Consider the following 26,972-nt stretch of genomic DNA (forward strand, 5'->3'; position numbering starts at 1 on the left):
CATTATTATTTGGTTTTAAGTTTTTAAAAATAGTATTTTAGTAATATTTGAACTTATTTTGATTTATTTTGTGTTTATAAAATATATAATAATCATATTCATATATATATTGATCAAATATATGTTGTTTTTTTTTATTTTAAACTTTACCTTTGTCAAGTATATATATTATTATATATAGAAATATTTTAAGGTTTTTAAAATTAAAATATATCAATTATTATATTATATTATTATTTTATACAATATAACAATATTTCAGTCCGACTGTCCGGTTGAATCGATCCAACCGATTGAACTGTTTTTTAATGGTTTGATGGTTCGATTATAAAAATATTGTTTTGTATAAAATGTACAAAAATGTGAAATAAAAAATTAGAAGTTTTATTGATATTTTTAATGAAATGAAGATTTTAAGTAATTATAATGATGTTTTATATTTATTTTTATTTTTTTGTGGTATGCCTAACCCGCAACCGACCTTGAGTTGGGTCGAGGATTTCTACCCCGTCGGGATGGCGGTCCAACCCGCCCTGTCGTATGACAGGTTTTTGAAGAGTTTTCCCACTCCGTCAAGTTAGCTAACCAAGACTAGTTGTCTCAACCTTAAAAACGGTTTGGACCACAAGGTAGTGCGAATAAACGGTCCAAGAGTTTTATGACTCTTTTGTACTTAAGTAAGCACATTTAACAAGATAATATAAGCAGGGAAGTAAATGTCATAAGATATATGAAAGTTAGAAGGTAAAATTCTTCTACGTCTTGTCTCCCCTTCTTCTACTTAGAAAAAAATTCACTAGAAAACTTTGGCAATACAACCCAATCCAATTGTATGACTTATCCCTTGTCTAGACTGGAACTGTCGTAGCCCAATTTCCTAATTAAACTAATCAACTACCTAATCATGTTTAATTGGTCAAAACATGGTTATGAGATTCTTGTTTGGGTAATTAGAGTTTTAAAAAAACGGATTCAGGACGATCAGAATGGTCCAGAGGGACCCAAGTGTTGGGAAAGTTCGGAAGCTCTGAAGAGCAGTTCGGAAGCTCCGAACATGATCGGATGACAATATACAAGATCGGAGGCACCGAGCAGTTCGAAAGTTCCAAACTGCATATTAGTGGATCCGAACCCTACACTGACAGCCAAGTATGGACTTCTGATTGGTGATTTGATAGGGGTGAGTTTGAAAGCTCCGAACCCTCAGTTCGGAATGTCTGAACTCTGTCGGCAGCTGAAATTTTCCAATCACAGGACACGTGTTCGGTGGCTAAAAATCGAAAGCTCCGATTGGGGAGATCAAAAGTTTCGAAGTGCATTCGTAAGCTTCGAACCAGGGATCGGAAGTTTCGATCGTTGCCTATCTATAGGGGCTGAGGCTTTCACTTTTTTTTTGCTCATTTATCTTTTTTTTATCTCTTTCCTTGTGTGTCCTTGAGGGTTTCTAAGCGTCGTTTCGGAGGTCATTCAATAGCGAGGTGTTGTCGGGATCGTAGCGGAGTTGTTCCTAGAGTTTGAAGTCATCGTCATCAAAGGGTTGACTACGGATACAGGTATAATGCTAGACTCAAATTAGCTTTAGTGAGTAGCTATTAGTCTAATTCAAGCTTTTAGTATGCAGAGACTGATATGGTGATTAATTGCTTGTAGGCTTGGACATGAGTACCCGAGTTGCTAGGTTGCTTGAGTTGCTTAAGTAGAGGTACGTACATACTATCTGAGATATCTTGATTGAATATGCATGTTCTATGTTTGCATGTTTATATAGCATGGTTTATGTGCATATATTATGTCAAGATTATTATGATGTATGCATTATTATGTTGAGCATGTACCTCGATATAACCCGTAGTGAGGTCACTCAGCCTCGAGTTCTTGAGTGGATGGTTGGACCCCTGGGAATACGGGATCAGGGCATCGATATCCACAGTTTCTTTCTGGTGTGTGAGCCACCTCCTGGTGCAATGGTCCAATGTGCTACATACTAGGGCGCCCTTGATTGTGCAGGTGTTTTACCGTGATAGGTTTCCAGTACCCATTCATGTGCATTAGCATTCATATCATGTATATACTCACGAAAACGTAAATAATTCAACTAAAACTACAGGCAAAAATACAACCGGACCCAAAGATAATATTGAAAAATGTTATAAAACCAATCAAAAGTAATACTAAATTCCACAAATGAAAACCTGGAACAGTACAATCCATCATGTTGTAGCTCAACGAACGCTACCTCTGGGTCCGTCCAACCTAAGTCATGCCATGTAGAATGGGGTGTCCATAACCAAAACCAAGGACATGAGCTAACAATTCTCTGTATGAAAGTATGAGTATACATATTTTATGAATGCTAAATGAAAATAAACGTGTACCGGAAACCTATCATGGTTGAAACTCTTGATCAACAAATGGCGCCATATTATGTAGCACACTGGGCCATCGCATCAGGAGGTACTCCCATACCATAAGAAATAAGTGAAATATTCGGACTCAAATAAATGGAATCCATCCACAAAACATTGGGGATGAGCAACACCTATACTGATAATATCAAGGTATAGGCTCAACGTAATAATGCATGTAGCAAAATAATCGTGACATAATAAATTCACATAAATCATGTCATATAAACCATGCAAACATAGAACATGCATACTCAAACAGGATATCTCGGATAGTACGTCCGTACCTCAAAATAAGCAACCTGATGATACTCTCTCTAGTCCAAGCCTATAAGTAGACAATCACTGTATCACTAAACGTGTACTAGAAGCCTTAACAAGAATAATAGCTACTCACTGAAGCTAATCAGATTCTAGCGATATACATGCGTCCGTAGGCAGCCCTTTGATGACGATTGCTCTAAACTCAAGGAACAACAACTCTACGATCTCGGTAGCACTTTTTCACCACCTAGTCCTCGAATACGATACCCGAAAACCCTTAAGACTAGCTGAGAACGAGAGATAAGCTCGAGAAATGTGTGAAGAAATTGAGGCTCTCGGCCCCTATATATAGACCTTGTTCCGAACGTCTAATTCCCTCGTTCAGAGCTTCCGAAAGCACTTCGGAACTTCCAATCGTCCTTTCAAACTCCCTCTACTTAAAGCGTATTTCTGATTGGACAAAAAACACTACTGTCGACACAGTTTGGATCTATCGAACTCTAGTTCGGAGCTTTCAAACTCTCTCAAGTCCAATCACAAAATCAAAACTCATACCCTGTCAGCCTGTCTGATTGAAACTAGATCGGAGCTTCCGATCTGTAGTTTGGTGCTTCCGAACTGCTCAGTACTTCCGATTAACTACATTGGCTTCCGATCTACTCTTCGGAGCTTCCGAATTGTTCCAACACTTGAAAACCTCGAAACCACTTTTGGTCATCCTGAATCTAATTTTCAACTCCTTAAACCCAATAGAGAACCCCTTAAACATGTTTAGACAGTAGATTAACTTAATTAGGATTTGGACTACTATATTCTCCCCAGCTTAAGAGATTTCATCCTCGAAATCCAAACTAGGATAATCAGAATCAAACATCACTGGAACAACCTTATTAAAATATTGTAGTTTCAAATACAGTTACTGCTCAAGAAAACAAAATATAATCAAAACAACTCCGGATACTCAGAACGCATACGACTCTCTAACTCTCAAGTCGCTTCCTCGATGCCTCGGCGCTACCATTGAACCATAACTACAGGAATGCGTTTATTCCGAAGTACCTTGTCATTCTTGTCGAGAATCCTAAGCGGTCTCTCCACGTATGAAAAATCATGCTCTAGCTGAACCTCTGTCGGATGCAGAATGTGCGACTCATATGCAATATACTGACGCAGTAACAATACGTGGAACACATTGTGAATGATAGAGAGATACGGTAGTAACGTCAAATGGTATGCTACATCTCCGACCTTCTCTGGTATCTCGAACAGACCAATGAATCTAGGAGCTAACCTGCCATTTAGACCGAATATCATCACCTTCCGAAAAGGTGATACTTGCAGGAAAACATGTTCTCCCACCTCGAAATGCAATGGTCTGCGCTTAGTGTTGGCATAACTGGTCTATCTGTCTTGTGCGATCTTGATTTTTTTCTCGATCAACTCAACTTTGTACACGATCTGTTGGATCAATTTCGGTCCTTCAACCTGTCATTTCCCTATCTCGTCCCAAGATAAGGGTGCCCGACAACGGCGACTATAAAGAGCCTCGAATGGTGTCATGTCAATACTACAAAGATAGCTATTGTTGTAGGAATTAAAACTCTATCATCGGCAAGTGTTCCTGCTAGGATAACCCAAAATCCATCACTTAAAACCTCAGCATATCTTCTAATTTCTAAATAGTCCTCTTGGATTGACCATCAGTCTCTGGGTGATATGCAGTACTCAAACTCAAAGTAGTACCCAAAGCTTGCTGAAAGCTACCCCAAAACCGTAAAGTGAACCTCGGATCTCTATTGTTGACTATGCTCAAAGTAACTTCATGCAATCGCACAATATCCTGGGTGTATAACATTGCATGAAATCAAAAGTGAACTCGCGGTTATACAGAAGAAAATGAGCAGATTTGGATAGCTTGTCCACCACAACCCAAATAGCATCACACTTTCTTGAGGACATTGACAAGTGGGTGACAAAATTCATCGTCACATGTTCCCACTTCCATTCTGGAATCCCCAAGATCTGCATCAGACCACCGGTCAACGATGCTCAGCCTTGATCTACTAACAAAAAAGAAATCAAGAGACAAACTGGTAAACGCTACGCTTCATACCTTTTCACCAGAATATTGTATGTAGATCATTATACAACTTGGCACTGCCTGGGTGCACAGTAAATCTACTGTAATGAGCCTGAGACAAAATATCATATCGCAAGGTCGAATCACTAGGTACCACCACTCTACCAGAAAAACACAAAAAATTAATCCATCTATCTGAAAATGAAAATTGGATGCGTTGTCTCCCTAAGAAAGTCTCTCTAACTTTTGCGTATTCGGATCAGAAAATTGCACTTTTCGGATGCGGGCAAACAGTGGTGGCTCAGCTAGCACTAAAAACACTCAGAGAGATGCAATAATATGCCCACTCTGTGTCAACACACAGCCCAATCCTCGGAGATATGCATCGGTGTAAACCACATATCCTTCGGGTCTAAATGGTAAAACAAGAACAGGCACGGATTTGCAGAACCTCGATGGTACTTAATCTCACAATCATTGTATTTAAGAAGGTCCATTCAACAATGGTTCCTTATGTTCAACTCTGCCCGAGTAAACAAATACTTCAAACTCTTGTGGTTCGAAAAGATCTCGAACCGCTCGCCATATAGATAATGGCGCCAAATTTTTAGTACAAGCACGATCGCTGCAAGCTCTAGATCGTGCACTGAGTAGTTTTCTTCGTGAGTTTTTAACTGTCTGGAATCATAGGTAATCATATGCCCACTCTATGTCAGCACACAGCCCAATCCTTGAAGAGATGCATCGGTATAAACCACATATCTTCCGGGTCTAGATGGTAAGACAATAACAGACATGATAGTTGTTTGACTCCTCAACTCATCGAATCTCTGCTCACAATATCTTGACCAGAAAAAAAGAACATCTTTCCTCGTCAACTGCATCAGAGGTCTAGAAATTTATGAGAAATTATCGAAAAATCGTCGGTAATAACCTGCTAAACCAAAAAATCTACGAATCTCTGATGTTGTCATAAAACGTGACGAATTCAATATAGTTTCAGTCTTACTCGGGTCCACTGTTACGCCCTCCCAATAAATGACATGTCCAAGCAATACCACTTGGTAAATCCAAAACTCGAACTTACTAAACTTGGCGTATAACTGCTTCTCACGAAGAATCAACAGTATGAGCCTCAAGTGTTGCGCAGGCTCGTCAATATACGTGAGTAGACCAATATATCGTCAATAAAAACCACATCAAACTTGTCCAGATAATTGCATAAAACTTTGTTCATCAAATTCATGAACACTGCAGTTGTGTTCGTTAGTCCAAAAGACATCACTAAAACTCGTAGTGACCATACCTGGTACAAAACTCTGACGTAAAAACATCTACATCTTGAACACGCAATTGATGATACTCTGACCTCAGAAAATCAGGTACCCTGAATTTTGTCGAACAAATCAATTCACGACAAAGGATACATATTCTTAACTATCGCTTGGTTCAACTGTCTGTAGTCAATACAGAGACGCATGGAACCATCCTTCTTCTTGACGAAAAGCACTAACGCTTCCCAAGGTAAAACGCTCGGTCAGATATATCTCTTATCCAACAAATCCTGCAATTGTGGCTGAAACTCCCTCATCTCTGCTGGTGCTAGACGATAAGGTGCACGAGATATCGGTGTCATCCAGGGCTCAAGATTGATCCCGAACTTGACTTCTCGAACTGGAGGAAACCCTGGAATCTCATCCAAAAAAACACATGCGTACCAAAAACCTATCTCGGTAAAAAATCTTGCTCAAAAAATGGCGACATGGTATGTAGCACACTGGACCATCGTATCAGGAGATACTCCCATACCATAAAAATAAGTAGAATATCCAGACCCAAATCCATGGAATTCATCCACAAAACCTCGGGACTGAGCAACCTCTCTACTCATAATATCAAGGTATAGGCTCAACGTGATAATGCATGCAGCATAATAATCGTGACATAATAAATGCACATAAATTATGTCATATAAACCATGCAAACATAGAACATGCATACTCAATCAGGGTATCTTGGATAGTACGTCCGCACCTCAAAATAAGTAGCCTAGCGATACTGGCTCTCTAGTTCAAGCCTATAAGCAGACAATCACAGTATCATTAAACGTCTACTAAAAGCCTTAACTAGAATAATAGCTACTCACTGAAGCTAATCAGATTCTAGCGATATACATGCGTCCGTAGTCAGCCCTTTGATGACGATTGCCCTAAACTCAAGGCAAAACACCGCTATGATCCGGTAGCTCTTTGTCACCGTCTAGCCCTCGAATACGACACCCAAAAACCCTTAAGACTAGTTGGGAACAAGAGAAAAGCTTGAGAAATGTGAAGAAAGTGAGGCTCTCAGCCTTTATATATAGACCTCAATTGGAATGTACGATCCCTCATTCGGAGCTTCCAAACGCACTTCGGAACTTTCGATCGTCCTTCCGAACTCCCTCTTTTAAATGCATGTCTCTGATTGGACAACACACTCCTGTCTACATAGTTCGGATCTACTAAACTCTCTCAATCTACCATGTCTGATTGACATAAGATCGGAGCTTCTGATCTGCAGTTTGGTAAAACTGAACTACTTGGTACTTCCGATTAACTATACTGGCTTCTGAATTAGTTTGGTGTTTCCGAGCTGTCCCAATAATTTAAACTCTCAGAACCACTTTTGGTCGTCCTGAATTTGATTTCTAACTCCTTAAATCCAATTGAGAAACCCTTAACCATGTTTAGGCAGTAGATTAACTTAATTAGGAGTCTGACTACTACAGACACCCCATTCCACGGAGCAGGGTTTAAGTTGGATGGACCAGTTGGTAGCAGTCATTGAGTTTTAGATGTCACGGGTGTTGACGTTGTTTTCGTTTCAGGTTGAGAATTGGGGACTCTAGTTTCCGTACTTTTTTCGATGGAGTTGTATAAACAATATTTCACTGTTGCTTTTTTTAGGGCTGGTTGTATTTCGCCGATTTTTTGGTTGTACCATTTTATTTCCATAGTTTATGATTATTACATTTTAATTTTTATTGCATGACTAAGTATGATTAGTAGGTGATTCCGAGATAGGTCACTACAGGAACTCCTAGTCAACAACAAGTTCAAAACAATATGCCTTAACACCAATACAAATACATATATTTGATAATGAATGAATTCATAGATTTAAAAAAGTGAGAAACTCCTTCAATGGTTTAAGATAAACGGTTGAATGGCTGACTCAAGGCCCTTGATGATCCTTGATGATCTGATAGGCAGTTGTGTATCAGCAATTTGATCAAAGTGGATGATAAACTTTAGAGTGCTCAGAGAAAATGCAAGCTTGTGATTTTTTAGCGTCGATAGCTTTTGTTTCTTGTATCTTCTAAATCACTTTGCATTCTCTATTATAGACAGGAATTTCAACGTTTGACTGCACTATTCATTAAATGCGAGGAGCAAAGATGTCTCATTTCATGTTAACTCTTGTACCTCTTTAATAAATGTGAGACGAGACTCTTTCCTAAAATTTAGGAGAGCGGTTATTGCAACCGTTAAAGTGAACTTCTCGCATGTGCTACTTTTGACAAATATTTGATTTTTGAATGTCTAAATCTTGTTCATTTATTACCATCAATTTTTTATGCACTTAACATATGTGAAGGGTGACTTTTCTTGCACAAATTTTAAATTTGATGTATTGGTTCAACGGAAATATCTTCAACAATTAGCAGTTTGAAATGTTAGAGTTAGTAAAAAAAATTGTGTTAGCGTTTTAAGCTTTCGAGCAGTTTGAACTTATATTAGCAGTTTAAACTTCTTAGGTAGTTCAAACATTCTTGAATACATCTGAAACTGATCTTGGACTGTCTGAACTAGTTGAGCTGACTTGATCTAACTTTAATGGTTCTGAACTAGTAGAAGTGTTCCAATCTTTTGAACCGTTGAGCAGTTGTCAGTCTCGAACTGGTTACTTGTGGTACAAATAATGACAGTTTGACCTATAACAATGATATATTTTTTTATCACCAAAACTAAAAGATCTAAAAATTTCCTCCTTTTTGATGATAATAAAACATAAAAACCCTTTGGACATAAAAATATCAAAATTAAAGATATAAAGGAATTTTAATTTCATTGAGAGAATGAATTTCAAATTTAAAATGATAAGAATAGAACAATAAAATCCATTACACATATTGGAATAATAAGAGGAAAATCATATCTTCTAAACCATGAAGCTCCTCTTCCAAAACTGCTACCCTATTTAAATCTTTCCTATTCTCTTATATAAATCTTTTCTTATAGCTTCTTCTTTCTCCTTTTTTCTTCTTCATATCTTATTCTTAGCTCATCTTCCCCATTTTTGACATCACCATTTTGCAAATGTTAAATAATCTCATGAATTTGGGTCTCCAGATTGGTTTCCAAACTGCTAATTCAAGCGCTTCCAACTAGGGGTGTCAATTCGGGTGGGTTCTCGGGTTCATGAAAATATTTTCTAAAAATTTCTCAACCCGAACCCGACCCAAAAATGGCCAACTTGAACCCACATCCGGCTAACCCGACTAAACCGATTTACCCGAACCATCCCGATTTTATTTTTTTATTTTTTTAACAAAATATTAAATAAAAATTCAAAAACACAATAATAATAAAAATATTTAATTTAATTACATGATAACAAAATCTAAGCTTATGTATAATTTAAATTTGAAAGTCTAGTTGTAAAAAAGTTAAAGTATACTTACTACAAAAAATAAAAACATATTTTAAATAATAGAAATTATACAAAAAAATATATTAAATGACGAAAATCTATTATATCAATATACAATAATTTTTTTCAAACATATCATGTATAAAAATGTAGCAAATCTTTCTTAATTTACATAAAAATAATTCTAATAAAAAAATTTTGGTCATCTCGGGTCAACTCGGGTTAACCCGAACCCAATTAATTTTTTTGGGTTAGCTTTCGGGTCAACCTGATTCGACCCGAACCCAAAAACCCCCAACTCTAACCCGATATTTTTTGGTTTGACTCGTGTCGGGTTGCTGGGTTGATTTAAGTTTTGACACCCCTACTTCCAACCATTTCTTAGTTATTGTAAATTGATTGAAAGCTCAGTCACAGTTTCAGATGTATTCAACTTGGCATCAAAGAGTTTCTTTACACACGTTTTCATGTTTTCACAAAGGTGTATCAAGTCTCTCATAACCATGTTCCTGAAGTTTGTCGGTGCAACTGAAGTTGCAATAGTCTGGTTGTCTGTGCTTTGGATCAACTGTCGGATGTCATCCAGATGGGAATATATGCTCTCATTGGAGATGAAGTTTTCATTTGGGAAGTTAGGATGAGAGTAAAGAATAGTTGGTTCAGAAGCCAACTGGTTTTCTTCTACATGAGAGAATACCAATTGGACCTGTAACACCAAGGAATTTAAGTGACCGACCAAACCGCATGAATTACATTCAATTGATTTTTAAAGTTTAAGGGTTTAGATTTTTTTTTTTTTTTGTGTGCTAGACTTTATTTATTTTTATTTTTCTAACATTTAATATTTATTTCTGAGGCTTGAGTTTTAGGTGATGATTTCCAAGATGCATTCTGGAGAAGAGATACCCGAGTACGGTTAGAAGTTTAAAAAAATTTATTTTAATTATTTAGTTACTTATTTTATTTCAAAAATAAATGTGTAGTTTAGAGAGTGAACTGGGCTTCTTTGGTTAGTAAGTTTTAGAGTGTTTAAAAATACTATTGGACTGGGTTGCATAAGTCAAAAGAAAAAAAAAGAAGGTTTAGAAAACGTGAGAGGAGAAGGGCGGCTAAGGTAGAGATTTTGATCCACTCGCCTTCTTGAGAGACTTCGAACGTGTTTCGGCTATGCTCCGATCGCATATCATCTCCAAATCATCTCCACTCTGATTTAAGGCAATTAAAATCCGTTTCTTTGATATATCGTTGAAATCATAGTAGTTTTTAAAGGATTTTTACAAGTTTTTAATGATCTATACACTATTTGATGAATTATGTACATGATTATGAAAATTCGATGTGTGTACTGTGTGTGTGCGTGTACTATATGTGTGTGTGTATGTGTGTTTGGTGTGTGCAATGTGTGTTTGGTGTGTGTGTGTGTGTGTGTGTGTGCATGAGCAGTTTGTGTTTGGTGTGTGCGCGCGCATGAACAGTGTGTTTTTGTGTGTGCAATGTGTGTATGTTTTTTATGTGTGTAGTGTGTGTTTTTATGCATGTGCAGCTTTTTTTTTTTATGTGTGCAGATTTTTGCGTATGTGCGTGCAGATATTTTTTATGTGTGCGTGCAGATTTCTATGTGTGTGTTTTTCTGGATTTTCTTGTATTAACTTGATCAAGCATCCTTAAAAAAATTGAGGTAGAAGTTTTCGAACCACATGTTAAAATAGAGAAAAAGTTTTGAGGTGTGAGTATATTTTTATTTGAGATGACTGTGAAAAATTTTGAGGTATTGTGATGGGGTAATGTCAAAGAGGAAAAAAAAATAACTTTTGTGTGCATGTGTATGATATTTTCTTGCATGACATGAAGTTGAGAATTTTAAATGTGTTCAGTTTCGAAAGATTTTGAGTTATTATTTAAGTACCTTGCTACTTGCGATATTATTTGTCGGACCTTTAGATTTACTAACTTCTTTAATGCAGGTGAGGATGATTGATACGGTGCAGCCTGGCGAAAGTAGCGATCTTGAACAAGCGCTTATCCATGACCATCTAGTTCTGCACAAGAAATCCATTTTTATTTTTCTTACTAGCTTGTTATTTTGAAGTTTGAAATTTTTAAGTTATGGGGTATAGAAAGAAATCCTTTGATTTTTGCTAAACTTTTCATTGCTTGTTTGATCGCTGAATTTACTGCTGTAAACAATTTCTTTTAAGGATTTGATATTTTATTTAGGCTTCTCCCTTCCCCACTTTTTTTTTAAAAAAAAAATATTCATCATTTTATTTTATGTATTCCTTTAAAAATGAGTACGTTACAACTTGGTACCAGAGCATGGTATCGGGGATAAGCGTCACTCTCACCATAAAGATCTCATTCAAACTCACCGCAAAGTTTGTAAGCTTTAGGTCAAGTTTATTTTGATGTTCTGGAGTTTGTGTTATGGTTTCCAAGGTTATTTTTTAAAAATAATTTAAGGGGAAATTGAAGAACATGTTATGCAAGTTGGAAAATATTTGCTTTCCTTTTGATGTATCATGTGTTTCGGTCACGGTGGACTGTTGAAATATTTGTAGATAGAAGGCAGGAAGAGATCGATCGAGGTGATACAACTTTAACCAATGAGAATAACAAAACATGGGGGAACGGGTTTTGGCAGGTATGGCCCAACTATTACAGCATGGGTGGGCCAAACAGCTCAGGGCGAGGGGAACAAGTCTATATAATATAATAAAATATGAACTCCTTAGAATAACTACATTGGTCAAATTAATGGATGAACAAAAACGCTCTTAATATTTATAACTATCATATTTCAACTTTATTTATTTCAATTTAAAAATATAAAAAATGTTTATTATTTTTAGATGTAACATAAACTTTTTATACACGTGAATTTTTGCGTGCGTGAATTACTAGTATACTATAATTCTTGTGTCTATATATATGAGTGAAAGAGATTTTTTTTTTTTTTTAAAAAAACAAATATTTGGAAAGATAATGCAAGGAGAGAAGAGTTTGGAAAAAAAAAAAAAGAAAGAAGAAACCTTAAATGAGGATCGTCCGAAAAGCGATGGTACTGCAGCGGACGTCGGCGGCAGTAACCGATGAGGAATTTTGACAAGAAGGAAGAAGACGGTTTGGGGAGAATAATAAGGGCGGACGGATTTGGGAATTGTAGGAGATAAACTTTGGACTTTTTGCGTCTTAATTAACGTTTTAATTGACGAAAAAACGAATTGGAAAAAAAAAAAAAAAAAACTAAAACGCTTGGGACTAAACCGGCCTATTAAATTCATTTGGACTGAACCGGATATAACCCAAAACATTCGAGACTAAACCGAAATTTTTTTTCTAATTATTTATTTTATCTATTTCGGTTTGGAATTACGGTTTGGTTCTATGAACGGAGTCCCGGACCCTTATGTGTCAAACCGTTTAGTTGATAACACCCGATTTGGTTCGGTCCAATTGCACCCGAAACCGTTTGATTCAAATCAGAAGAAAAATCCAATTTACAGAACCATACATACAGAAGAGGATAAGCCATTCCAGGCTTCAATCATGGCTTCCAACGTACTTTTACAGGTAACCCTAATTTACGCTCTCTACTTCTTCTCCCGTGATGCAATCGGCCTCAATTCTTGTGTAATTTCTGTTGTTTGATTATTTTCCTAGGCTCCGTTCATGGTCCCGAGAGCTCCCAAGACTTTGGCCTTCTCCGCGGCAGTTTCGCGGCATCCCTCCGCCGCGGCATTGATTTCTACAAGTTGTTCTCGCAAGTTGAGTCTTCCGAAGTTGAGTAAAAGTCGCTCCTTTGTTGTGAGAGCGGAGGCAAATGCTGAAGTTGAAGTGGAAGATAGTGCGGAGGCCGAAGTTACCCAGATTGTTGTTGCTTCTGAGGAGAAATCCCCAAGAAAACCCAGAATCAAGCTTGGTGACATTATGGGGGTAATGCTTTGGGTTCTAATTTTGTTTAAATTGCTTTAGGTACAATGGATGTTTATTACCTGCAAATTAAATTGTATTCGAATCTGTCAATGTGACGCCAAGATAACTGAAGGAATGGAAATTTGAGATACTTGTTCTTTAGTTAATATGTCACACATAGTATGAGGATGTGACATATGCCGTTGTCTATGTGTTGTTCTTCGGTGAGAGAGAGCAATGAGGTGAACTAACCATCAAAACAAGCAGCTAATAGATTCTGCCCCAGATACTTGTTCTTTAGTTAATATGTCACACATAGTATGAGGGTGAATCTCACATTTTACCAGTGAAATCTCTCTTTTCATTTTTTGGGTTTTTAGAATAAATATGTTAATTGCTGTGCAAGCAGTTGAAGATTGCTTTTTTTCATACAGATTTTGAACAAGAAAGCAATCGAAGCAGCAGACACAGAAAGGCCAACTCCTGATCTTCGAACTGGGGATGTTGTGGAGATCAAATTGGTTGCCCGATCATCAAACTCTTATAATTATTAAGAATTTTAGATTGGTCAATCTTTTTGTACCTGCCCACTTAGTATCTTGAGAAATTTGAATGGATGTAATTGGCTTACAGGAAGTCTGAGAATAAACGGCGTTTATCAGTGTATAAGGGGATAGTTATGTCGAAGCAAAATGCTGGCATCCACACGACAATTCGGATTAGACGAATAATTGCTGGTGTTGGAGTTGAAATTGTGTTCCCTGTGTAAGTATTCTTCACTGTTTGCTTCTGAGGTGGCTTAATCAGAACCCTCCTTTTCTTTTTTTTCTTTTTTTCTTTTTTTATTTATTTCTTTCCGTTGTCATTGAGCAATTTTATGGTACTTTACTGTTGTTTCCTTTTATATCCTCTGAAAAATGTTGGTGGATATCCTCTGAAAAATGGTTAGTGGATATCCTCTGAAAATACTAATGCAAGTGAAAATCCGATTAGAAATGGCAGCATTAAAAATGTTCTGATTGAAAAAGGAGACTTCGGATCTGGAAATTTGAACTACAAGAAGAGTTTGGATCTGGAATTTAAAAGTGTTTAGCATATAAGAATAGTTAATTTTACACACTTTGGATCTGCAAATTTTCTTGCATCCACCTTTATGCATATGAAAAGGTCCATCTAGTCCTGCATTGCACTAAATTTGCATGGACTACGGAGATTGTACGTTTTCAGCATAAGCTCTTTTATCGTCTATGTACCTCTATGATCATCTCCGTCATATGAATTTGTTGATAATTTAGTTTGTGAATGTGTTTTGTTCGGTATTCGCCATTTATATAATTATTTTCTTTTTTCGTAAAGATGGTTTCTTCTGATTGCGACTCTTGCCTCTCTTATTGATAGATACTCACCAAATATCAAAGAGATCAAAGTATTGCAGCACCGGAAAGTCAGACGAGCCCGCTGTACTATCTTCGTGACAAACTTCCTAGGCTTTCGACTTTCAAATGAGAGAGAGGCTTGTATTTCACGCTCTTCCAAGGAATTATTTTTTTTTTCACCTGCTAGCAACTTTAGTTTGAGTTATCCAGGAATTATTTGCCGTCTGTTTTGTACAAGATTTGCTTTTTTTCACTCACGAGTATAGTTACCAAGCTGCACCGGAGCTCTGTATCATATCTTGTTTGTATCGATTTGAAGTATATATAAAGACACACAAAACTTATGTGAGACGATCAAACACATTGTCTCATAAAGCTATAGTTTTTTATACTAAGGAAATATTTTGGTATTTTTAAGTTTTATAATAACTACCTTATCTTTTTTTTTTTTCGATATTCCACCATATTAAAATTATATTAATATTCTCATATATTATGTCTCCCTAAAAATAATGCTAATTCTGATCCTACTCTTGGTAGGGATGTTAAAACACTTGACAGATCTAAGCCAACCAAGCACGGGGCCTGGTTATGATAGAGGGAATGCAGTTACACAGGCTCTTGTCAGTGAGGCTTGTCCATGTTTTTACATCTATTTTCTAAAGTCGTGTTGTAAACAAGGTTTTAAAAATATGAAGCGCGTCGAAACCTTGATATCAATTTTTATAATTTAAACAGGTTAGTATGAGATTAATCATGAACATACATTTTTATTTTTAGTATAATTTTAACTTTATCAAATCAATCAATAGATTAACGAACACATAAAATACAAAAAATGTATTTTTAGAATTTCTATCTTTTTTTTTAATGCATTTATTTATTTTTCTATCAAGACCAACTAGCTAAATAATATTTTGGTGTCTTTAGGAAGAAAACTTTATATATCAAATATTTAATATTTTCGCTGAATATTTTGTTTCAAGTTTTTGCCCAAACTGAAGCTTTTTGTTCACGACTCTCTTAGAGTTTCTATGCGTATGTAAGCAACTGAGTTTCGATCGTACAATCTAAATCACTGTCCATTGTTCATCTCATTTATTCGAGTAATCATGTCTTTCTCTAGGATTTAGGAAAGATCCATACTTTTTCAACCCTAAACTACGATGGTGCTCCAAATTATGCTATATACAGATAAGAGGATATGAACAACGATGCAATAAAAATTAGATGTAAACTCTAATTCTTCAGTTATTAATCTTAAAATAAATAAGATTCGGTTAATCAAATGCACGACACGCCCACTCACCTATATAAATATGACTTCAAAGGAATGAAAAATTGCCCATGTTCCCTCTTATGCAAGTCTAAGTACGATACAAAGCGAATATAAAAACAAAAGTAAGCTTCATTAAACATATTGTTCATGTAGTTCCCAATACTTCAGAAGGAGATTGTTCAAAAAGTCATTTATGGCAACTTCTGTTCAACTTCCATATTATGTATTCACCTCACTTTTTGGCACTAAAGTTCCTTCCGAAAAAAAGAATGCTTGTTTTTCCATCCTAGACATTGTCTTGAAATGAACTGCTTGATACTGAATCTTCTTGATCATTCTTGTGCCGGTTTGAACAGATGGTGGGAAAACGCCCTGACTAATCAGTAAAGTAGAAGCTATTCCAAGTTTTTCCACTGCATATGGTGTTACCGCCTGCTGAGAAATTAGGGTGTAAAGTAAGATTTGGAACAACAACGAACAAACAGCAAACAACATGACACGTACAGAAAAATGGGGTTGTACCCGATGTACCACACGAGGCTTCACAGCAAGACCTGAATGGCATGAAAGGTTTTTGTTATAGAACAAATCAGCTATAAGTCTTGCTATGGTCAATTATCTAGCAGTCTGCTGGATTAGAGGATTGGAAAAGAAAGAATCTCAAACCACCGCTGTACATTGGGTGTAGTGACTAGTGATATATAATCATAAAAAGATCGAGAAAATGGAGGGCTAAAATAGATCAAAATACAGAGTGGTTCAGCCGACTGCAATGTTTAAGGATGAAGAAGTGGTCTTGGATTCGATTATAAATTAAATGGTCACGATGATGATGATGATGATGGATCAGCTTGCTAATGGATGAAAACTTGTGGCTGTTAATGAAGTGATACTCCAGTTGTTGAGGAATATATTTGTTTTCAAATTATCTATTTTTAACATCATATACCTATTCCATTTTTGGCTCACAGTTAGAGGTGTCAAAACGGCTTAGCAGGACGGGCCGACCCACAACCCGTCACAACCAAGTAGGCGGGGCGGGCTGGGAAAACAACCCAGCTCACCTATTTTAGGTGGTGGGGTGGGCCAACCCAGCGGGCCTACATGTAATTTGGCGGGTTTTGGCAGGCCAACCCGCAACCCATCCGCAACCCATCATTAGGCAGGGCGGGTCAGCCCACCTTTTAGGCGGGTTGGAAAAATGCCAACCCAACCCAACCCACCTATTTTGTATGGCGGGGCGGGCCAACCCGACGGGTCTAATCCATTTTGACACTCACACTGAATCACTTGATTCCAAATCTTTAAACTAACAATTTTGCTAATTTTTGTTATGACATTAGTTTATTTCAAATTACCTGATTCTGGTGGGACTTGATATCCATACCTTCAAATTCATTTCTCAAATTAAATTATTCAATCCAACACAACCTAAAAGAAGCTATATGACTATAGAATTATGTTCCACTTTCACTCATTTTTAAAACCAAGTCAACTTTCAATTATTCTCCAAGGTCGTATTAGCCATGTAGGTGGTAAAAGTGATACGAAAAAGACAATCTCGGTATAGTATAGACCCAACAAGTTCAAATAGTAAATATCAAGTGATAATTAACTTGCAAAAAGGGAAGTATACCGTAGAAGTGTATCCACCAACACAAAAGCCACGACCAAAACCTATTCCACAACTGACTCCCACTTCAATGTTCTTTGCACCCACTTTTCTCAACAGAACATAGGAAAGATGAGCAAAAGGAACATTGGACAGTTAGATCTTTCGGACAAAGCAACAAACAATCCAAACATGATATATAAGAGAGACTAACAGAACTATTGGCATGTCTTTGCACATTAGAAAAAGCATCTGTTGCACCCCTTGTGGCAACCATAACTTGGATCAGAACTGGCTTTGAACCTGTGCAAACCATAATAATTTCTACCACTGTTTCCATGCTCAGATTTTATGGCTTAACAGTAGCTGGTTTTGGATACCTCTGACAAATATAATTGAAGGCTCGAAACTTTGAAAGTGGAGAAAGTATATCAAAAAGCAGGGTGTGCCTACCCCCCAACGAGCTGCAACAAAGGTGCTAAGCATCCACAACAATACAGCATCGAAGAAGGCCTTTACAGTTCTTTGGGATAGCCATTAGTTCAGTCATCAAGTGTTCTATAACGATAATTTTTTGTTAATTTCAAAGATAAATGTTCAAATTACTAAACCTGTCTTTCATGTTTGTGGGATGTTTTGGCGGCATCGTCTCCCAAGATACCTTCCGTTGTTGAGAAATTGCTGCAAAAGAATTGTTATTTTGAAAGCAAAGTAAAACCGATCAAAACACATGCTGGGAAACACGTCAAGGAGAATACTTATCGTAAATCAATGTGTTTTTTAGTAATTATCTCACGTGCAAATAGTACATGTTAGAACTTTGGTTTGATAAGCTAATTCTTGTTATGTTCTGTTTTGGCACTGAATATATTACCAATGCCTGAAAGTTGATCGTTTGGATGCTTCCCTTACTCTACCAACGCGGTTCTATTTTCTTGTAAATGTTTCTGTTTTTCAAAAAATTACCTTTTCGGAGATTAATATTAAGTCGAATTATATTTGCATCAATTTTTTAGCATTTCGGGCAGAAGAGACAAGATTCACCGTCTTACATGTGAATCAGGCACATAGATGAGTTCTCTAATATTTGTCCTCATCAAGTTGATCCACTTCAACTCTGCTCATTAATATGTTCCAAGCAACTGTGGAATTAGCTCATTAAGATCTTTTTAAAATATAGTGGACTTGACTCCTATATTTGAACCTCCACTAACAACTAATGGATTATGATTGGATTTCATTCTTAATATAATGGTTATGAGCTTCAAAATGCTGGGCATTAGAAGGTCCGCCATCAGAAGTTAAGTAGGTCAAATCAATATTTAGCACCCCTATTCAAAACAGAAGACTTTAATGATATGGAAATAAAATCAAAGTACACAAAACACAAAATAAAATAGCAACAAACAAAGCAGTGCATGTTGATTGATAACAAATCTCCACACGTGCTAATTTACAAAATTTTCTTCATGCACCAGCAAACTTCAAATAAACTTTTAATCATTTTGAACCAACTACCGTTCAAAATCGGTATCCTGTTTAAAAATAATCCGTAGCAACTATTAACTACAACACATAACTGGATTATAATTTACACCGTAGCCGGCAATAGGTGTGTGTTGTACTGTTATTCTTCTCCATTGATCATCAATTAAAACTCTGAAGTTTGCTAAAGGACATTTGGATTGAGGAGAAAAAAGTTACCACAACCAAAGTCCTTGAGACTAGTTCTGTGCAGGAGCATAAACTGAATATCTTCACGCGAAGCAGTTCAGCCAGTAATTATACCAACAGCCACATCACAGCATATGGGGCACAATCTTTTGGCTTTACCGGTGGACAAGGAAATTATTTCCTTCAAATCCACAGAAGAAATTAGTCTTTGGTTTCCCCAACATCTGTTTTTGTTTACTCTGATTGAGGTTGGTTTTACCAGAAGAGGAGCATGAATAAACAAGGCAGCACTCCCCACATTTCGACCACGTAGAACCCTAAACAAGTACGTGGGGTTTAACCTGCGGTGCGAGATGACCACGTTCCACAAACCGCAGCATAAGCTTATCAGCCTCTTCTGATTTCTCCTCTAAAATTAGTCTCTTACCCACTTTTTCACACAGCTTCAAATCAGGAATCAGATTCCGGTTAAACATTCTACATGCCACTCTATATGACCCAACAGGATTCCCGTTCTTCAAAAAGCTTTTCATGAGAACGTGGCAAGAGTTTGCATCAATTCTAGAAGCTGTTCTCAGAATATTTCCCAACAGTTTATAAGCTTCATCAATGTGTCCAAAATGGCAAAGCTTTTCAACAACTTGGTTATATGTTGTTCTACAATTTTGTCTTGGAAGCATCTTTTCTAGTAACATCAACAAATCATCCACCCTACCATGCCGACAGAAATGGTGGATGAGTAATCGATATGTCACAGGAGTTGGAAGTAAACCTTTGTGCAGCATTTTCTTGCTCATTTCTATTGCCTCCTCTATTCTACCGTTCCTGCCTAATGCATCAATGACCGTCGTATAAGTCACTTCGTCAGGGTGTTTGTTATTCAAATACATGTCATCAAGGACAGATAGAGCAGTGTCCAGGTCATCCTTCTGACAGAAGCCATGAATAACAGTAGTATAATTTACAACGTTGACTGCACAACCTTTATTCAGGCACTCCTCCATGAACTTTTTCGCCCGATCCGGAAAGCCCCCATGACAAAGAGAATGAATCAAGAGGTTAATTTCAACTGGGGAAGGTAAAAGGCCTTTTCTGATCATTTCACTGACCAAATTACAGGCCTCAGACAGCTTTCCTTCCCGACGAAATCCATGCATGACAACGCTGTAAGTCACAAAATTTGGAGTCCACCATCCTTCACTCATGCTCATCATCTCTCTTGCCTCTGAAGAATTCCCAGTCTTACAAAGCCCATTCAACAAGGCTGTAAATGAGACACAATTCGGCTGACAACCGTGCTTGTACATCTCCTTCAGTAACTTTTTCGCTTTATCAACCTCTCCTAGGCAGCAGAATCCATTCAAAACAGCAGTATATGTTACAACATCAGGACTGTACCCCTTTGAGAACATTTCTTCAACTATATCTTGAGCCCTATCCATCCTTCCTTGTCGACACAAGCAATTTATTACAGCAGTGTGCCCAACTTTGTCAATACAGAAACCTATTTCTTCGGCTTCATGTAGAAATCTCAGTGCCTCATCTGCATGGCCATGGTTGCAAAGCATGTGTATTAGGGTGTTGTAAGTAACTTGATCAGGTAGCAACTTACTATCTTTGGACATCTTATCTAGTTGGCTTCTCATTTCATCTATCCTTTTCTCTTTGCACAAATATCCCATGGTAGTACAGTAGCTAACTCTATCAGGAGAACAACCTCTGAAGGGCATCTCTGAAATCAGCTTCTGTGCATCTTCAAGCCGCCCCACCTCACAATAACCCTTTATCAAACAATTATAGGTGACGACATTAGGTGTAATTCCAACCACTTGCATTCTCTCCAGAAACCTAAATGCCTTCTCCAACATTTTCCATTCCACCAGTACATTAACTGCAATATTACACATTGAAATATCCAGTTCCACCCCTGCTCTCTGCATAATAGTCAAGACTTGCATTGCTTTCCTCAAGTGTCCAGCTCTACTGAAAGACACCATGACACAACCAAAATCTTCAGGCCAAAGCTCAATCTTCCTCCGAACCATTAACCGAAGGACTCGCTTAGCCCCCTGACACAACTTAGTCTTGCTGAGAACCTGAAGTAACACATGATAAACCATGGGATCGTGCCTGTATCGCCACTGCCTGTCGGCCCAATAAAAGAAATTTAAAGCAACTCTTTCATCAGATTGAGCCCTAAGTACAGCGCAAACTTGACTGGGCTTCAAACTTCTAAGGAAGTGCTTCAACTCCGCTTCAAGTTTGGGGGTCCAAGCTATCCGAAGATCAATTAACCTGGACACCTCTCTCACTAAAGGGTGTCTTGATTCATCAACGTCCACCTCAATTTTCCTAACAACATCATTTCTCTCTCTCCTGCAAAATGATTCAGAAGCCCGAACATCATCGGCATTCTCATAAACACTTTTTCCCTTTTCATCTTCAACCTGCATTGCAAATAATGGCCCTAGCTTTTATATATATTACGAGACATGATAAAGAAAACAAAGATCAAACATAATATTCAAGTAAAAATAAAATATATTTGTATTGAGCAGGAGAATGTGTGGAAGAACAAACATTACTGATGCACCGGTCATAGCCGTCAATTGAAATGTCGCTCTAGTGACACATAAATGACAAACTTAGGGCCTTTCGTTGTTGATTTAACAAAAATATTTAATAATATGCAGATGTCTAAAAAAAGCTATTGGTCCCTTTAGCGTTCTATAATTATTTAATTTCGAAGTTATAAAAAATTGACACAAGTATGTGTACTACAAGCACATAGAACCGTCAATTTGGGTTAGACTCGTCGGGTCGGCCTGCTCTGCCGCATAATTTAAGAGGATTGGGATGAAATTTTTTCAAACCATTTAAAGGCGGGCTTGGGTTGGCCTGCGGGCTTGGAAGAAAACTAAAAAAAATTACTTTATGGATTTATGGTGATATATGTTTTTTTTTTAATTGAAAGTTGTGAATTTTTTTGTATTTATCATTTTGTATAAAATGTACATGTGTGAAATCAATAACTAGAAATTTTATTTTATAAATATTTATTTATGAAATAAATTTTTAATTAATTATAAAGTTTTTTTTTTTGTGAGCCGGCCCGCCTAACCCGCAACCCACCTCGGGTTGGGTTGGAGATTTCCGACTTGAGGGTTGGGGATTTCCGGCCCGTCGGGATGGTGGGTCATCCCGCCTGCCTATGGGTTGACTCATCTGAGAGCTCTACAAGCACATTGCACCTCTGTATTCCTAAACTACAAGGACCACTATGCATAGATTTGTGTCCAGAGAAATCATGATAACTTCCACAAATGAATAATTATAATTGATTGGTACGATAGTTGTATCTTGATTAGTTATTCTCAGAATGGGCTGAGATGCAGTCGGTGATGCATAAAATTTGAATGTTTCTATCTATATGGGGTGATTACTAAATAAGGTGGAACCTATTCCAAGTTTTTCCATTACATGTGTCAATGCTTGCAGATAAATTATGATACAAAGTACAAAATGGACAAGGATTGAACAAAAAACAAACAATATAAATACGTACAGAAAGATGTGAATGTATCTGATGTACCACATGAGGGTTCATAGCAAGGCCTGCATTTCACGAAAGGTTTTTATTTTATAACTAATCAGCTATAACTATAAGCCACGTACTAGGATGAATCATCTAGAAACTTGATCGATAAGAAGGCTGGAAAAGAAATAATTTCAGACTGGCACCGTAAACCCACTCAATCTGTTTGGCTAACAAGGAAAAGTTTGATTCCAAATCTTTTTAGCAAACAATTAAGTCAATTTTCACAAATCGTGATTTTTTTAAATTTCTGATTTTTGGATAGATTTGAAATCCATAACTTCAAATTTATTTCTCAAATAAAATTATTCAGTACAACACAGCTTATATGTAGCCAGATAACTACAGAATAATGTTCCACTTTGACTCACCTTAAAACCTAAGTCGTCAACTTTACGTAACCCTTCAAAATTTTATCAGACATTGTAGGCGACAAAAGCACTACGGCAAAGAGAATCTTGGTATAGACCAAGACACATTTAAATTTCAATATATCAAGTGATATGGATTCACTTGCAAAAAGGGAAAGCATATCAAAGACGTGTATCTACCCACTCCAAAGCCATGGCCACAACCTATTCCTACCTCAATGTTCTTTGTACCCACTTTCCTCGATTAAATACAAAAAAAATAATAAAATCGACTATCGAGAGTTGGAGCTTTCACAAAAAGCAACAAAAATCAAAACGAAAGATATCAAGAGAGACATACAAAAGTACTAAAATGTCTTTGCGCGCCAGGAAAAGCATATGCTGCACTCCTTGTGGCAACCATAACTTGGTTCGGAACTGGTACTGAACCTGAATACACGATCAACCATTTGATAGTTAACACGGCATCATTTTGGTCTTGAAAAGGATGAACTAATTGAAGCGATATCAGTGAGTAGCAATATTGCAGAAGATGTTTGGCAATGTTCAGAAATAGATAACTGACACATATTTGAGTCCATATTCTTTCAAAAAATGTCCTCGGTACGTAGCAATATCGCAGAAGTTGCTGGCCCAAATTTCTTATGATTTTGAAATTATATTTTCTGGTGATGGCTGTATGTTCTTGCAACAAATTTTATGAATTGATAGAGTTATCAAATCAAATTCCAGGTAAGCTTTTGGAACCCAAAAGTATAGAAATCTAAATGACGCCCATCAATCTAAGATCTAAATGACGCCAATCTATTATAGAAATGCAAAGATTAATCCAATGCATATATCGGTTTCCAGGTGGATTTTTATAAGAGTACTTTGAAAGCAAGTTTAAAAACATATTTGCTCAAAGTTTGTGTGAACAAGACGACAAGTAAGTGATTATTATGAATAGGCTAATTAAAAAGCTTCCAAAGCAGAAATTGAGCAGCTTTATACACATGACCTGACAAACTCAAACATCAGTCAGGCCAATATCTCAATATAAGAAACCCATAAAATTCAATCATTCATCTGCCGTGGCTGCGAAGGTGTAACGTTTGGAAATAGCAAGTAACAAATAAAATCCTAGCGACCCGGAGAGAGATAATTTTTAAAATTACTAACCCGCTCCTTGGTGCCCACCGTCGCTCCTTCCCCCTCCTTCTCCGGCCGGCTCCGACCACCGGAGCTCGCCGGAGACTTTCTCTCTCCTAATCGATCGCTGGTATTTCAACCCTAGCCTCGCCGTCATCTTTTTCCCACATCTTCTCCTTCGTTTTTCGGCTTGGCATCTGTACCTTGGTTGCAGACGCAGTGCTCTCTCTACAATGTGGGCCTTGGGGGATTTGGGCCTTAGCGATATGGGCCTTGAAGACTTTTTTCTCTGCTGGGCTTATGTAATGAGCAATGGTAAAGTTCGGGCTTTGTGGATTGGGAGGATGAATATTTTTTAGATAAAAGATTGGTGGGCAATCGGCGGAATACAGTTCGTATCAATTAGGGATGTAAACGAGCTGAGCCGAGCCGAACAGTACTAGGCTCGGGCTCGGCTCGTTAAGTATATGTCATGGCTCAGGCTCGGGCTCGGCTCGGGTAGGGATGTAAACGAGCCGAGCCGAGCCGAACAGTATTAAGCTCGGGCTCGGCTCGTTTGGTACCCGAGCCCGAACCGAGCTTTTATCATAAAGCTCGGGCTCGGCTCGTTTACTACATATGTCGGCTCGGGCTCGGCTCATTTATCGTATTAAACGAGTCTGGCTCGAGTTTGGCTCGTTAAACGAGCTGGTTTTCAGGCTCGTTAGCTCGTTTAGCAGGTTCGTATTCTGACTCGTTAAGTGAGCTCGAGCTCATTTTCGAACTTGTGAAGCTAGCCTAAATACAATACAATATATCTCTATAAATTAATTATAAACTAAAATTTAATTTTTCTTAAATAAAATAAAAATGAAAAACATAATTTTAAAAAAAAAAAAACCGTCTCCAAAAAGTGACTTTTTGGTGTTAAAGAAAAAAGTTCTATAACTTTCATTTGAACACCAAACCGAGATTCCAAACCGATTTATCCCAAAATTCAAATAAACACATTGTCATTAATGTTAATCACATTTTCAAGTTCCTAGCTTAACTCGCCCAGAATTTCGAAAAACAATAAGCATCTTCGCAAACTTAAATAAATGATATAGTTTTGACATGTTTCAGCAGAAAAATCATATATAATCTATATGTTCATCAAATTAAGTTATTCCGATGCCAAATGGAATACAAGACAAAGCACAACAAGTTTGTTTGTAGTGCACACTAAAATTTTGCATGAATCAAACTCATTCAACTCGATTAATAAACTACATGTAGACTGAACCTACTATTAAAGCATAAATCCGAAGCTAACACACTAAATGAGCCACCTAAACGAGTCGAGCTCGAGCTTTTTAGCTTATTAATGAACATGTTCGCGAGTTAACGAGCCGAACATCCTTAAGCTCAAGCTCGGCTCGTGAATATTGCCGAGCTCAAAATTAAGCTCGGGCTCGGCTCGATAAGCTTAACGAACGACCCCAAACGAGCTTTTTCACGAGTCGAGCTTCGAATAGCTCGCGAACAATTTGGCTCATTTACATCCCTAGTATCAATGAAAGGAGGCATACGATCCATTTTTGGAAGATGTATTTTTAGGCTCGAGTCCAATTTTGAAAAATTGCCTTTAAATTATAATGTGGTTCATATTATCTTAGTTCAATAACAACTTTTTTGAATTAAATTAATACATTAAAAAATCAACATTAAAAAAAAATCCAACGATACACAATAGATGCTCACGATAGGGAAAGTCATGCTACGGACTGGGGAGAGATGCGATGGAAGGACGTAGGTCGTTATAAAAAAGGACGCTCTTTTATGTAATGGACTGGGTCCTCACCCTGTCTCGAGCGGCCCAGCCACACTCATGGTATTCTCCCCATGGAAAGGGAGTTTCATGCCCTCCCCAGATAGAACATTGCACCTTCAGGCTTAAGTACAAGTTCTTATCATCCCTGGTACCAATTGAACTGCCAGGAGTGGGGAGGTCATGAGTGTGATGCCCGTCGAACCATGCGGTCTGAGCCCATGCTACGGGCTGGGAGGGATGCGATGGAAGGACGTGGGTCGTTACACGAGCTGTCAAGGTAGCAAGGTGGGCCTGAAGGCTGATGAGGATGATAATAAACTGAGCTTGATATTTTTCTCCTGGGTAAAGATGATATGCACACAAGGGAAATGCAGCAAAAGCACGTTAGTGGGGCGCCAGAAGATTTTCTGGCGGGGCCACTCCGATACTTAAGTCAGACTCAGAAATAGAGTGGGCTTTAAAGAAACTGGTAAATATAGTGCTTTTGGGATTTTGATGAGCGTCCTGGCTAATACCTGTCTGAAGGTATTTATAGGCTTTAGAGTGAGATAAATGTTCCATATTTTTCGGGTAGTGGCCACGATACGGATCGTGAATGATTAAACTAACCATGTTCTTGCTTCGTGGATGACCAGGCCGGGATGTCCGGGGTCACGACAACGTGGAGAACATGCTCTTGAAAAATAGGTGTTGACTAGATCACCATGACTTGGTCTTTCCCGCCTCTTCTTCCTCACACATCCAGCCGAAATGAGTTACTTGTTCAGCCCCGGGCTATTGGCTCGGTTC

General features: G+C 37.6%; 2 protein-coding genes across 2 annotated transcripts; one reads left to right on the forward strand and one right to left on the reverse strand.

Annotated features, from left to right (window-relative positions):
• Window positions 1–12,825: 12,825 nt before the first annotated feature.
• On the forward strand, window positions 12,826–15,140 carry LOC140861622 (large ribosomal subunit protein bL19cz-like). Its single transcript, XM_073264644.1, has 5 exons — window positions 12,826–13,011; window positions 13,102–13,374; window positions 13,788–13,874; window positions 13,987–14,118; window positions 14,752–15,140. The coding sequence occupies exons 1-4, from the start codon at window positions 12,826–12,828 to the stop codon at window positions 13,993–13,995; spliced, it is 555 nt and encodes a 184-aa protein (XP_073120745.1). The 3' UTR covers window positions 13,996–14,118; window positions 14,752–15,140.
• A 3,168-nt stretch (window positions 15,141–18,308) lies between these two features.
• LOC140859788 (uncharacterized) lies at window positions 18,309–24,543 on the reverse strand. The gene is made up of 3 exons (XM_073262349.1): window positions 24,422–24,543; window positions 23,601–23,689; window positions 18,309–21,741 (listed from the first exon to the last, which is right to left on the reverse strand). The coding sequence occupies exons 2-3, from the start codon at window positions 23,661–23,663 to the stop codon at window positions 19,612–19,614; spliced, it is 2,193 nt and encodes a 730-aa protein (XP_073118450.1). The 5' UTR covers window positions 23,664–23,689; window positions 24,422–24,543; the 3' UTR covers window positions 18,309–19,611.
• Window positions 24,544–26,972: the final 2,429 nt, after the last annotated feature.

This window comes from Henckelia pumila, chromosome 4 (genome assembly GCF_033568475.1).
Source record: "Henckelia pumila isolate YLH828 chromosome 4, ASM3356847v2, whole genome shotgun sequence".
Lineage (NCBI taxonomy): Eukaryota > Viridiplantae > Streptophyta > Magnoliopsida > Lamiales > Gesneriaceae > Henckelia > Henckelia pumila.